At 36.5% G+C, this 14,052-nt stretch overlaps 1 protein-coding gene across 1 annotated transcript; it reads left to right on the forward strand.

Moving 5' to 3' along the window:
* Positions 1-625: 625 nt before the first annotated feature.
* Positions 626-9,345, forward strand: hprt1 (hypoxanthine phosphoribosyltransferase 1). The gene is made up of 9 exons (XM_051649605.1): positions 626-827; positions 5,403-5,509; positions 5,666-5,849; positions 6,135-6,200; positions 6,464-6,481; positions 6,577-6,659; positions 6,856-6,902; positions 7,895-7,971; positions 8,073-9,345. The coding sequence occupies exons 1-9, from the start codon at positions 801-803 to the stop codon at positions 8,118-8,120; spliced, it is 657 nt and encodes a 218-aa protein (XP_051505565.1). The 5' UTR covers positions 626-800; the 3' UTR covers positions 8,121-9,345.
* Positions 9,346-14,052: the final 4,707 nt, after the last annotated feature.

Genomic DNA, 14,052 nt, shown 5'->3' on the forward strand with positions numbered 1-14,052 from the left:
TCACTCAATTGGACACTGCACTTAACTACACATGTATGCTTTATATTTTCAGTTGTCCATTTGGTGGCATGATTTCAAAATAAGAGTCATTTTCAAAGGCATTAGCTGCAAGCATCAATCCATTTAAAATGTGAATTCTAAAAAATGAAACATTAATTTTTTAAAGATTTAATACCAAACATAGAAACTTGTGGATGTTAATTTCATGTTCAAGGTTTTTTTTTTTTTTTTTTTTTTTTTTTTTTTGACGTTTTTCAAATAATATTCCCTGAGACTGTTTTTACAGTGTATTAGTATAACATTATGTAAGCACCTGGATTATCAAAACATATATATATTATACAGAATCAAAATTTAACCCTAACTAACACTCAAATTTAATTTTCACACATCGGCTATATCGAATCAAGCACAATTGACTATAATATAGATTACTTTTTTCAGCTTGTAGTGTTTAATGTTTGATTGAAGTATTATATACATAACCATATTAACAGTTGGGGCGGTAATAGGTTTTGTATTAATGTAGCAAAGCTTTGGGAATAAGCTACGACTTAATCGCAATTGTCATTTGTTTGGTATATCTCTTTAAAGTAAATGATTTGTCTGTGTGCGTTCTCACTGCTGAACGCTGATTGGTCGGCAGGATCTATACCTTCCCAAATACTATAAACCCAACGGTGTAATGTGCGGAAGATAGAAATTGAGCTCGTTCAGTCCTTTAGAGGTTAAATTGAGACTGCCCGGCATTTCTGGTCGGAATCGAGGACTTTTGCAGCAGCAGCTTGGTAGGGACGGACATGGCGTCTATCAGCCCCTGTATCGTGGTAGGTGTTGCTGCATACACTCATGCCTTAAATCATTTTCTACCGGAGTGCGAACCTTGAGATTAGTGACTGTGCATAAGCAAATTATCCAAAGATGTCTTTTGGGAGACAAAATTCTATAGTTTGCTTTTCTTAAGTAATGATTGCATGCACATATGGTGATTCATATGTGTTGCCGTGAAATATAGGGGCCTGGAGGGAATGCACGCGTTTCACGCATGCAACATGTGATGCTGGTCTTTCATTTCTGCACGTATTTAGAAAATGCGGTCTGGCGGGAATGCACGTGCTCCGTTTTTATTTTGAACGTATAGCAGATGATGAACACAGGATGATTGTTGAATAAAACGAACGAGTAACTGTCAACTAGCGCATTTAGAGGCATTTTAAAAAGCGATAAATATAATTTTCCCTATTTGTAGGATGTTATTAGTTTGTATTGTCGGATTCTGTTTGTAATAAATTAATAATAAATGAAACGGGCTTTGTAAGCATGATGCCGTAGTGTGCAAATGCGAACGACACCTCTTTGTCAAATCAGATTAGAAAAAGTAAATAAAGAATTTATGTTTGCGATATATTTTTAGACAGGCCCACCCCGCGCTTTGTAATTTATGCGTGTGTTTTATTAATGAATCAAAACCAGCGCTTAACTACTGATCACTGAAAACAAACTTCGTTAGTATACAGTCCTATTGTCTTTGAATGTGAATGCTGTCTAGACAGGGAGCTCACTTGAAACACAGCCTTAGTCAACAGTATCCAGGGGCATTCTGTCACCTGTTAAATAAATATTACGGATTCAGTACAAGTTAAGCTAAATCAACAGTATTTATGGCATAATTTTCATTGCCACAAACATTTAATTTGATTTGTCCCTCCTTTTCTTTTACAGAAGCAAAAATCTGGGTGAGGCACTTACAATGGAAGTAAATGGGGCCAATTCGTAAACCTTAAAGTACTCACTGTTTCAAGAATATCCACAAGACGTAAACAGTGTGCGTGTTAACATGATTTTAGAATGATAAAATCGCGTACTAACCTTTTCTGTGTAAAGTTATAGCCAATTTTACAACTCCATCGCCACCATGCCACAACACTGTAAACCCTTAAACGACTAAAACAACGATTTAAACAACTTTACAGCTCAAATATTACACAAGTTTTAATAGAAGAATTAATGTTAGTGTGTTTATAAAATTGAAAGCTTTACATTTCTGCCTTTTAAATGGTCCAAAAAATTGGCCCCATGCACTTCCATTGTAAGTGCTTTTGTGGTAATCAACATTATGCCACAAATGCTGTCGATTGAGCTTAACTTGTACTGAACACAGAATATTCCTTTTAATGAAAGAGTGACCAGTATTTGTTCATTCATCTGTCTTTTTTTCCCCCTCCATGCAGAAATTTGGTTTAATATTCTGACAGGGCTGAATGTAGACATGTGACGCATGTGACTCTATAGCAGAAAATATAGGTGTCTTTGAGATATGGTTAAACAGGTCTGATAGCATACATATTTTTGTAATGTGCACTCAGGCGACAGTGTGAGAATAAAAACATTGAAGCCATTGCAGACTAGCCTTTAAAATCCATGTCTTTTCAGGTGTGATATGAATGTAAATTGTGCTTTGGGGGTTACAATCTCAGGTCCTGGTACCAGCAGTAAGCTGGGAGGGGGGAAGCTCCCATGGGAGCCTCTACCATCAGGTGCACATTGTTTGTCTGAAAGTCCTTCAAGGACAATATGATCAAACATTTGGAAAGAACAAACAAAAGACAAGTTGGTCAACTTCTGCTTTCTGGGAACGTGTGTGTTCCTTGGACTTCGCTTCCCACAGTAAGAAAGGATAGATATGACCTGTCATAAGGAGGTGCATATCTGCACTATAAATATTTTTATGTCCTTTATTATTTTTTACACACTGAGAATGTACAACAAGGTTCACTGTTCCTTTGATAAGACAGATTGCAATTTTATGAAATTGGATTTTAAAGATTACATTTCTTTATTTATCCAGTGCTTTTATGCAAAGTTACTTGAGAAAAAATGCACAAGCGATAAGGTTATTTTTATTTATATAGCGCTTTTCAAAACATGCATAGTTTCAAAGCAGCTTTACAGAAAACTATGCTGTAATGTCTGTAATGTCCTCACTGTGCAGTTCAAATGAAAACATGATTGAAAATCATGCTTTAAAAATTATTTGTTTATAGGCCCCCAATGAAAAAGCCAAACACCAAGAGCCAACAATACATGTGTTCTGTTATGTCATGGTATAAATTTAAGGAGAGTGCATTGTTTATGTGTCTATGAATAACCAAATGGTGCCTGACCAATTGCCCACAAAAGTAGTTTTGCTTAAGGGTAAAAGGTCAGGTGTAAAGATATTTTTGTTTTGCATTAAATCTAGAAATCCTAGAAGAAAATAATAACTGTAAGAACAGACCTTCCTTAACATGCACATAGATTTGTGAGACACTGATCTTCTCTGCTAACCATCCTTACTCTCTAGTTTAACATCTCTAGTCGATAAGTGGGGTCGACTACTAACAATAATATTTTTGTGGTGGTGGTTTTAACTTCTTGGAGAGTGTTTTTGCGTGATTATAGCTTGCTGTGCTTAACAGTGAACAGTCAGCACAGTAAAATCCTCTAAAAGATGTTTTGTTTCTTTAATGCTTTAGGTTTAGTCTTTGTGCGTTGTTGTTACAATAAAGTGCCAAATCGACAATTAATTTCTAGGGGCCTGGGTAGCTCAGCGAATATTGACACTGACTACCACCCCTGGAGTCACGAGTTTGAATCCAGGGTGTGCTGAGTGACTCCAGCCAGGTCTCCTAAGCCAACCAAATTGGCCCGGTTGCTAGGGAGGGTAGAGTCACATGGGGTAATCTCCTCGTTGGCCACGATAAGTGGTTCTCGCTCTCAAAGGGGCACGTGGTAAGGTGTGCATGGATCATGGAGAATAGCTTGATCCTCCACATGCTGGGAGTCTCCACGGTGTCATGCACAACGAGCTGCATGATAAGATACGTGTATTGACTCTCTCAGAAGCGGAGGCAACTGAGACTTGTCCTCCGCTACCCGGATTGAGGTGAGTAACTGCGCCACCACGAGGACCTACTAAGTAGTAGGAATTGGTCATTCCAAATTGGGGAGAAAAGGGGATGATAAACATTTTTTTAAACAAAAAAAAAACAATTAATTTCTAGACGATCACTGTCGGACATTAAATCCTCTGCTGCGAGTAATATTCCTGCATTTGTAATGTACTGTGGAGAGATTAAAGTATTTTGCTGAGTCTGTCTGCCACTGCTTAAATGAATAGTCGCAGTAAAAAATATTTTAAATGCTTGATGTCGTGATCTAGATTCAATATTATCTTGCAGTTCTGCACTTTTGAATGTGCAGCGGGGATCGTCCTGAAGCACTCCGGTTATATTGAAGCACGTCATTCTGCGTTCAGGGTGCACATAAGCGGTTTCATGCCACTGTATTGGAGCCTTTCTTTTTACTTTTCTTACTTTAATAGTTTTGAGCAATAAGATGTTATTGTTGAATATCCGTTAGTCACCATGTTGAAGTGCTGCACTTTGTGTCCGTATATTCCTCTGAAACACGTCTGAACGGGGTCACGTGCACATTACGGAGACTGCTTATACATTATGATCCTTGGCTAAGACTAATTGACTATGAAAATTGGTAGTTTTGCACATCCCTAGTTTAAAGGAAAGATTCCCTTTCCCCTACTGCCCTTCTTCAGGCTTATGTTGCTGTCTACTAGATCAGGCTCTCTCAACCTTTTGCCCATTGCGATTTCACTTTTTTTGAATGCCAATCATCCATGACCCACCAAGGGGTTGGGGGGGGGATTGTTGTTGGTAGTTTGGCAGAATAAATTAAAAGGTACTTTGTATTGTAATTTGTAGCTGATGGTTGAAGTTTTCAGAGGGTCCCTTACCCATAGTAGGCAAAATTTCCAATGCATATCAAGGTTAAATTAATGATCTTGGAAAATTTTGCAGTGACGCCATCGGACCAGCCATACAGGACGCATCATTTCATCTTTAAATACGGGACGATCCCGTATTTTATGGGACGGGTGGCAACCCTACTTGGGACTGCCACTCTGGAATGATGATGTCCAGAGACTGGATTGCATTCAGACTAACACGATAACGCATGGAGCTAGTGCATGCAATGCGAAGTAAAGGGGCCTTGTCCAAAAAGAACGATTCGCAGCATTGATGAATTATTGTATTTGGACAGCTAATGATTATTGTCAGAGAAATGCAGCTTCTTACGGTCGTTTACATAAACCTGGAGATATTAACAAGTTTTGACAATAGAGGTCACTGCTGCCCCAAACATTGCAAATATACAGTTCTATCCTTCTAATTGGTAATTTGAAATCGTGACACAAAAGATCTCGTGATCCAGCAGACAATGATCCATGACCCAGTGGTTGAGAAACCCTGTACTTGGTAAAAAAAAAAAAATTCAGTCAAATAGACTCCTCACTACTCTTTACCCTATCAGGTATATGACATGATGTAATTTGTGTATTTTAGATCAGTGATGAGGAGCAAGGTTATGACCTGGACCTCTTCTGTATACCAAAACATTATGCATCTGACTTAGAACGAGTGTATATTCCACATGGACTCATAATGGACAGGTATCTGGCGCACCTTTTTTTTCTTTAACTTGTTTCTTTAATTCCTTGTTCATTTTGCAAATGACATTTGATTTCAAATAAAGGCTATGCTAACTGAAGACTATTGACATTGTGAGTAGGCAAAACTGATTAGTCTTTCTGAATTGACCCCTATAGAACCGAACGTCTGGCCAGAGACATCATGAAGGACATGGGTGGGCACCATATTGTGGCTCTGTGTGTGCTCAAAGGGGGCTACAAATTCTTTGCTGACCTACTAGATTACATCAAAGCCCTCAATCGCAACAGTGATCGTTCCATTCCACTGACAGTGGACTTTATTCGCCTCAAGAGTTACCAAGTAAGACTATTAATCATTCACCCTTCTATATGGATTTTTACCTCTGTTAAATATAATCAGGCCTGTCTCTGTTACTCAGTGCCTTCTGTTTGTTATGTCAACATATGTATTTAATTACCATGAAAACATTAATGAAAATTGACAGTTTGCAATGCAAATTTGTTTCAAGGTTGAGAGTTGATAAGTGTTGTTAATTTAGTAAGTACCACACAGAATTGATGGAACATATGGAAATGTCTCTTCCTACCTTAAACTTATTTCAATATGTTAAAAAAAAAAAAACAGAATGACCAATCTACAGGTGAAATCAAAGTAATTGGTGGAGATGATCTGTCCACTCTCACAGGGAAGGTAAGTATCCTCTTGTGGAGATATGACCTTTGACATGACGCTAGTTGTAGTGAATCTATAATCATTAAAAAAAAAAAAGTCTGTTTTTGGGCATAAAAGCAAAATACTGGACATTATCAGTTATAGCCAGTGGCTAATGATATAGTGTTCTGTTGTTGTCTCCATGTCTTATGCAAATATATTTATAAAAAAAAAAAAAAAAACAAGAACAGTTAAATGGTTTCTCCTTTTTTCTTTTTGGAATTTTCTGTTCGGCACCAAAGAACGTCTTGATTGTTGAGGTATTTTTTAACTAATTCTTTATATCAAAATATTTACAATATCTTATTGTCCAGCAAATATTTAATATATTTTGTGTAATCTTTACTTTTATTAGGACATAATTGATACCGGGAAGACAATGAAGACCCTGTTAGAACTTCTCAAGCAATATAATCCAAAAATGGTAAAAGTGGCCAGGTAAATATTGAAAAAAATAAATAAAATGGAAGTTGTCTTTCTTTGTTAGGTTTAAGTAAATGTTTTAAGCCAACTCTTATCTTTTGTGTATTATCGATGACTAGTGCAACCATTGCCAGCAACTACTGTGTACTTTTGAGTCTGAGATGAATGCGACCATATTCCTCATTGATTCCATTTATTCATTCATTTGTAGTTTGCTTGTGAAGAGGACACCAAGGAGTGTTGGCTACAGACCAGACTGTGAGTTATTTTACTGAATATGCTTTCCAGCATTTACTGTTTTCAGTATTCAATACATGTAGTGTGTACTTTTTAATGGCTTTAATGCAGTAAGGAATCATGTTTTATATAAACTTATAATAATTTTTCAGAGTTGCAAAAGCAGCTTTAAACAATTGAAGCTTATTGATTTTAAGGGGATCAAGTCAATTATTTTGATTACTGAAATTCGTTTCATTTACTCACCCTCATGCCATACCAGATGTGTATGACTTTCTTCTGCTAAACAAAGATTTTTAGAAAAATATTTCAGATCTGTAGGTCCTTACAATGCAAGTGAATGGGTACCAAAATTTAGAAGTTTCAAAAGCACATAAAGGCAGCATAAAAGTAATCCATAAGACTCCAGTGGTTAAATCTAGGATGTCTTCAGAAGCGATACAATAGGTGTAGGTGAGAAACAGATCAATATTTAAGTAATTTTTTCTATCAATATCCACTTTCACATTCCTCTTTTGTTTTTGGTGATTTACATTCTTCTTGCATATCGCCATCTACTGGCCAGGGAGGAGAATTTATTATAAAACGTATTGATCTGTTTCTCACTCAGATCTATCATATCTTTTCTGAAGGGTATGGATTTATACACTGGAGTCATATGAATTTCTTTTATGCTGCATTTATATGCATTTTGGGTCTTCAACATTTTGGTCACATTCACTTGCATTGTATGGCCCTACAGAGCTGAAATATTGTTCTAAAAATTGTTGTGTTCTGCAGAAGAAAGTCATACACATTTGGGATGGCATGAGGGTGAGTAAATGAGAGAATTTTCATTTTTGGGTGAACTATCCCTTTAAGGGCATTTTAGTGCAGTGCTATACGTTGGCCACAAGGCTACACTCTAAGACTTTCTGGCATTATGGCGCAAATAAAACCAGTAAGAAATGTAGATTTGAAAGTCTTTTTAATTAACCTCCTGTTTTTTTTTTTTTTCACCCTTTGTCCTCTAGTTGTAGGATTTGAGGTTCCTGACAAATTTGTGGTTGGATATGCTCTTGATTACAATGAGTACTTCAGGGATTTAAATGTAAGTGGTGATCTGTCAGAATATAAGTATCTTTTTATTTTTTTAAGAAAGTCATGGTTGTGGAAATGTCTTCTATTTATGTCCCCCATTTTGACTTGCAGCACATCTGTGTCATCAGTGAAACAGGAAAGGAGAAGTACAAAGCATGAGAAACCCTGAACTTCCCCCTCTAGCTGTATATCACTTGTTTTTTTTTAAAAAAATCACTTGTTTTTCATTTTATGTCCATTTTGTAGTTTTCAGTAATGCAGCTCACCACAACTAAGCAGGTCCTCCAATCAGGGTCTCTGGTGCAGTGTGTGCTGTTAATGCACCTTATATTTGAATTTGTTTATACCTCCACAAGCCACCTGCTATCAAACACACAGTAACTGCAAAGTTCAGTCTTGAGAATAGTAGTCTTAAGACTGCTGCTCTGTGTTCCTTAGAATGAGTGTTTTAAACAACCATTTAATAAACAATTGGGTAAGGGCCAAAATTCCTTGAATTATAAACAAGGATGCAAACTCATGAGAGATGGAAAAAGGTGAGAAAGTCATAGCAGGTGTTCCAGGGGTATATTCTTAATGATTATGTATTTCAAGCTTTAAGTGTTTAAGCTTAAAGCACCCATTTCAAGTGATTTTAATAAGTAAAAAATTTAAAAATGTTACCAAATATTTTGGACAAATTAACTTAAAAAAAAAAAAAAAAGGTCACTAGATGAAAGGTTAGTAGTTTGCATCCTTGTATATAGATTTGTGTAAAATAATGGATGGGTGTTTAAAAATTAGATTTATATAGATAAAACAATATTGAGTTTCAGGTTATCTTGCTTTGCTATTCAGTATTTTAAAGAACACACAATTCTTGTTTGCTCAGATGGCTAAGGGAGAACATTAATATTTCCCAAAGACTATTTGCAGTGTACTGCATTATGAATTGCCACTGTAATAATCACCCTGTCAATAATTATTAATATCAGTGATTGAATGCTATTACATGTGAATGTATCTACAAAGGCGAAGTGCAACATGATTTTCCAACCTCATTTTAAACCTATTGACACTTTAAAGCCAAATATCACATCCTCATGTTTTTATTTATTTTTCTTTTTTTCTGTTTTGTAATTTTGTTAATTTTGCCTGCAAAGATATTTATTTGTGTCCAATTACTAAATTTCTGGTTCATAATTATATAAATGAAATTAAAAGAAAAAATAATGGTGCCTTATATGGTAAGTTGCATGACCACTTGTGCTACCATATAAATACTGTAATGAAGAGACTGATCACAATGAAAAAATAATGTTGTGACCTTACCATTGTTCAACAGCCTGTCAGCTTGCAACTTTCTGATTAAATTATTCAAAGTATTTTTGAGTGTTCTCCCAAACTGCTCTTGTCAAATTCATGACTTAATATTGCCCCAACATTAAGACGTTATCATTTAGTACATTATTGTCTTTAGTGTAGGATTAAACTTAAAATTGTTCTGCACTTATATTATTATTATTATTAAATATATTAAATGGTGTTACAGTTAAAACCAAAATGAGCCTGTTCCCTACTTTCAATTCTGGAGAAACTCTGTACACAGCATGCATGTGTATGTTAATCCTAAAACTACAATATTTTTTTGAAAAAATGTGAAGAACTAGGTGCACTCAAGGAAGTTAAGTCGTTTTGACATTACTGATTTTATTTATCTGCATTGGTCATCTACAGTACAGAGAGGGCACTGCTGTTTTTCTATCACATGAATGCAAAGGTGTGGTCAGCATTGGCGAAGATGTGGAGTGGCTCTTGAGGCTTTGTTTGTGCTGACAGGCCTTACTACAGCAGAACAGTAATACTGGATAACACCACATTCACCTCCAGTATTTATGTGCTGCTATAGTACATTACCTTCGGATCTGGTGTTCTCTTGCGCGGTGTTATTGATATGTTGCTGGGGGAACAGAGAGAGCCAAATCTCTACCAGCAACTCTTCATGGTCTGCATTTCCTTCTCCACAGCATGTTGAAGACTGTTGTCATAAAGCATTAGATGCATTCATTCTCATTTACTCAGTGTGACATATTTTTGAACCTTTAGAGTAATATCCCGGGTTAAATACAAGTTAAGCTTGGTCGACAGCATTTGTGGCATGATTACGACAAAAAAATTAGTTCGGCTTGTCCAATAAAAAAAAATAAAAAAAATTTGAGGTTAATGTAAGGCACTTACAACAAGTGAATGGGGTCAGTTTTTGTAGGGATTCAAGGCAGAAATGACATTAATTCTTCTGTTAAAACTTGTGTATAATTTTAGCTGTGAAGTTGTTCAAATTGCAGTTTTACAGTCATTTTAGTGATTATGGCAGTACGTTGTCATGGCAATGAAGTTGTAATGTTGGATATAACTTTACACAAAAAAGGTAAGCAAGCAATTTTATCACAAAAAACATGTTAACGTGCATACAGTTTACGTTTTGTTGCCATACTTTTAAAATAATTATTATTTTAAAATGTATGGATTGGCCGCATTCACTGCCGTTGAAAGTAATATAATTATGGAAATATTTATTGGTGTAATCAGTGGTTCAACATGTTATGAAAGGAATATTCCAGGTTCAATACAAGTTAAGCTCAACTGATAGCATTTTTGGCATATTGTTGATTACAACAAAAAATAATTTCACCTCATCCCTCCTTAAAAAAAAAAAAAGAGCTAAAAAGTAAGTTACAGTGAAGCACTTACAATGAAAGTGAATGGGGACAATATTTGAAGGGTTTAAAGGCACTTAAAACACTTACATGTGTTTTAATAGTAGAATAAATGTATTTGAGCTGTAAAGTTGTTTAAATTGTCATTTTTAGTAATTTCAGGGTTTGTTGACATCGTAAAGGCAACAAAATTGTAAAATTGGATACAAATTACACAGAAAAGGTTAGTAAGTGATTTTATCACACTAAAATCATGTTAACATGCATATTGTTTATGCCAAAAATAGTATTTTAACATTTACAGATTGGCCCCATTCACTTCCATTGTATGGGCCCCATTGGAACCCAGATAATTGCATTTTTTATTTTTTTTTTTAAGGAGGGACATGTCGAAATTATGAAAATTGTGTTAATCAATATTATGCCACAAATGCTGTCGATCGAGCTTAACTTGTATTGAACCTGGAATATTCCTTTAAGAGTACAATGGCCCCCTGATGAGTCTGAGAGGAATAACAGGGGAGATAGGCCTCAAGTGTTCATCCGAGGGGCCCTTAACTGTAAACAGATTACAAACTGTTTATTTTTGTACTAGGGAATCCAAAAAACCTATATACACACTGGTATAAAAATAATGGTATAAGCTGCAAATGTATACACACTATCATTACAAAGTAATTTTGAGTTCCAAAGATACATATGTATTTAAATTGAGGGAATTTATAATTTTAAGAGATGGTTTGTTGTTTGTATGCCTAGTTGTTGGTTAGCAACTAATAAAGTACATGAAATAAGAGTCCTCGCCAAGTCAGACATGACCAGACATATCCACAATTCACGTCAATTTAAAATAAATACGTAATAAAAAAAAAATATCAAATTACATAAATGTAAATAGTTTATAGACAACTATTTTCTGCGCTAATTGTTGTCAGCATGTCTCAACTGAAAAAGCAAACTGAACACACATTTGTTAAAATGAATCAACAGCATTTTAAATGCAACGAAAAATGAATATTTATAATTATATAGAAATTGTATATTTTTTTACAGGCCATGCTGAGGAGGTAAAAAAAAAAAAACTACGCACATTCAGCTGGATGCCACAGTGGGTGTAATTAACTCCTGCCTAGCATTTTGTACAATAATTGTATATAAAAACTAAAGTAGTCCACAGTCGTAGTGTCCGCTATTAAAATATTAAAAAGGTATAAATGTACATTTCCAACGTAAATGTTAGTTGCCGGCCTCCTTCAAAAAGGATAACAATAGACCGTGGTGTGTTTCCTCAGTTGCCATTATACAGGTTCCATAAATAGACAACTTCGTACGTATATAAAAAGAGGATGTTTGTTATTAAGATATATTGAGAAATGCGAGTTAAATACAAACTGATAAATAACAACTTTTTCGATTGACGCGTCAAGATGAAACATCTTTCAAATTACGCTCGTGCAGTCAAAGTTCCAATAAAGTTTGGAACTTCGCACGCTCTACTACCACACCGTTTTCAAACAAAGACTCAAAAGTAGTGAAGGCGATAGTGCACAATATGCGCGTCAGATACCTACGTCTCTCTCGGAAGGTCAGACGCTTCAGAAATTAAGGAACAACAGAACTTGACAGCGTGAGAACAAGGGAAAAAATAACTCCATAAAAAAACCTAAACTTACCTCGGGTGCAGTCGAAAATGGCGCCGAAATGGGAAAAAAGAAAAAGCACCAAATTTCATTGTATGGTCTCGTGCAAAGCTGTGTGGGAGCGTGAGCTGTACAACATCCCCCGCAGAGTAACGGAGGAGGAGTGGACCTGAAGTGTCGTGGCACGTTCTTACTTAGGCACACTATATACCCTCAGGATGTTGTCATGCATTGTAAAGCAGCCAACTTGTTCCCTCAACAAACAAGTTTCTAGCTTTAATAGAGTATATTCTAATTATATTATTTCCATTCATTTGTGCTCAGTAGTACAGGCTTTGCTGCAAGCAATAAACCCTTGCTGCCCTCTTCCACTTGCTTATTTTTTATCTAAACTGTTCACTCAAAATCTTTAAGCTTAAATGCCTTCAGAATGCTTTTTCTTCTTCTTCTTCTTCTTCTTCTTCTTCTTCTTCTTCTTCTTCTTCTTCTTATTATTATTATTATTATTATTAATTATTTTAGTAGAGGTTGATTTCCTCTACAAAAGCTCAGCATAAGTTACCATCACCTGACCTGTGTAATGACCTTGCAGTCGCCTAGCACAAAATCTTGTGTCTCTCATTATAAGAAGAGAAAAGAAACATTGTCTGTTGCCAGACAGAGGCCTTGCAGTGAGCTGTGAAGAAACATGTGACTCTGGCATTTGTTCATCGCGGGTGTGTTCTCTGTAAAGCTGTTTCATGCAAAATTGTGTTTAGGGCATCATCACCACGGTAAAGTGTTATGTCAAGGCTGTGCTTATACAGGGACGCTATCACCAAAGACTTGTAGAAATTAAATTTATAAACACAAAAGCCTGTGTTTTTAAATTTAGTCTATATTTAGGGACATTGTCAGTCTCTTAAAGGAATATTCTGGGTTCATTACCACAAACATTTATTTCAACTCGCCCCCACCCCCACCCCCACCAAAAAAAGAAGCAGCAAAAAATCTGGGTTGGAATTTACAATGGAAGTGAATGGGGCCAATCCGTAAATATCACTGTTTCAAACGTATAGCCACAAGACGTAAACATCCATGTTAATGTGATTTTAGTGTGATAAAATCGTTTACTAACCTTTTCTGTGTAAAGTTATAGCCAATTTTACAACTTTTTTACAACATCGACTAGGAGGCCATGAATACGGAAGACGTGGTTTATGACTGCCACCGCTGTCTGGGGATGGGAATTAAATGAGCTGCCTACGTGAACTGGGTCCACAACAGTCAAAATGACTGTGTTACCATGGGAGGGGGGAAGACCAGTTACAAAATCCATGGCTATATGCAACCAGGGTCTAGAAGGGACAGACAGTGGTTGAGGAGCCCAGTCGGGGGCTTACAGGAGGTCTTATTTGACACGCAAACGGGGCAAGTGGCTACGAACTGGCGTACATCCTGTGCAAGCGATGGCCACCAGAATCGCTGTCTAATGAGCGTCTGGGTGCGAGTTGCCCCTGGAAGACAAGCAATGTTGGACGAGTGACCCCACTGTAGGACGTGCGTCCAAACTGATCACGGAACAAACAACTGACCCACTGGGCGCATAGAGGGGGATGTGGTGTTTCGTAGCACAGCACAGACTTTAGCCTTCACCTCCCAGGATACCATGCCTACCACTGGAGTGGCAGGTAAAACGGTATCCGGTGGGATGGTGGAGGACAACAAGTCGGGCTTGATGTTTTTAGAGCCCGGGCAATACGAGAGAACGAAATG

Source organism: Myxocyprinus asiaticus, chromosome 22, assembly GCF_019703515.2.
Source record: "Myxocyprinus asiaticus isolate MX2 ecotype Aquarium Trade chromosome 22, UBuf_Myxa_2, whole genome shotgun sequence".
Taxonomy (NCBI): Eukaryota; Metazoa; Chordata; class Actinopteri; order Cypriniformes; family Catostomidae; genus Myxocyprinus; species Myxocyprinus asiaticus.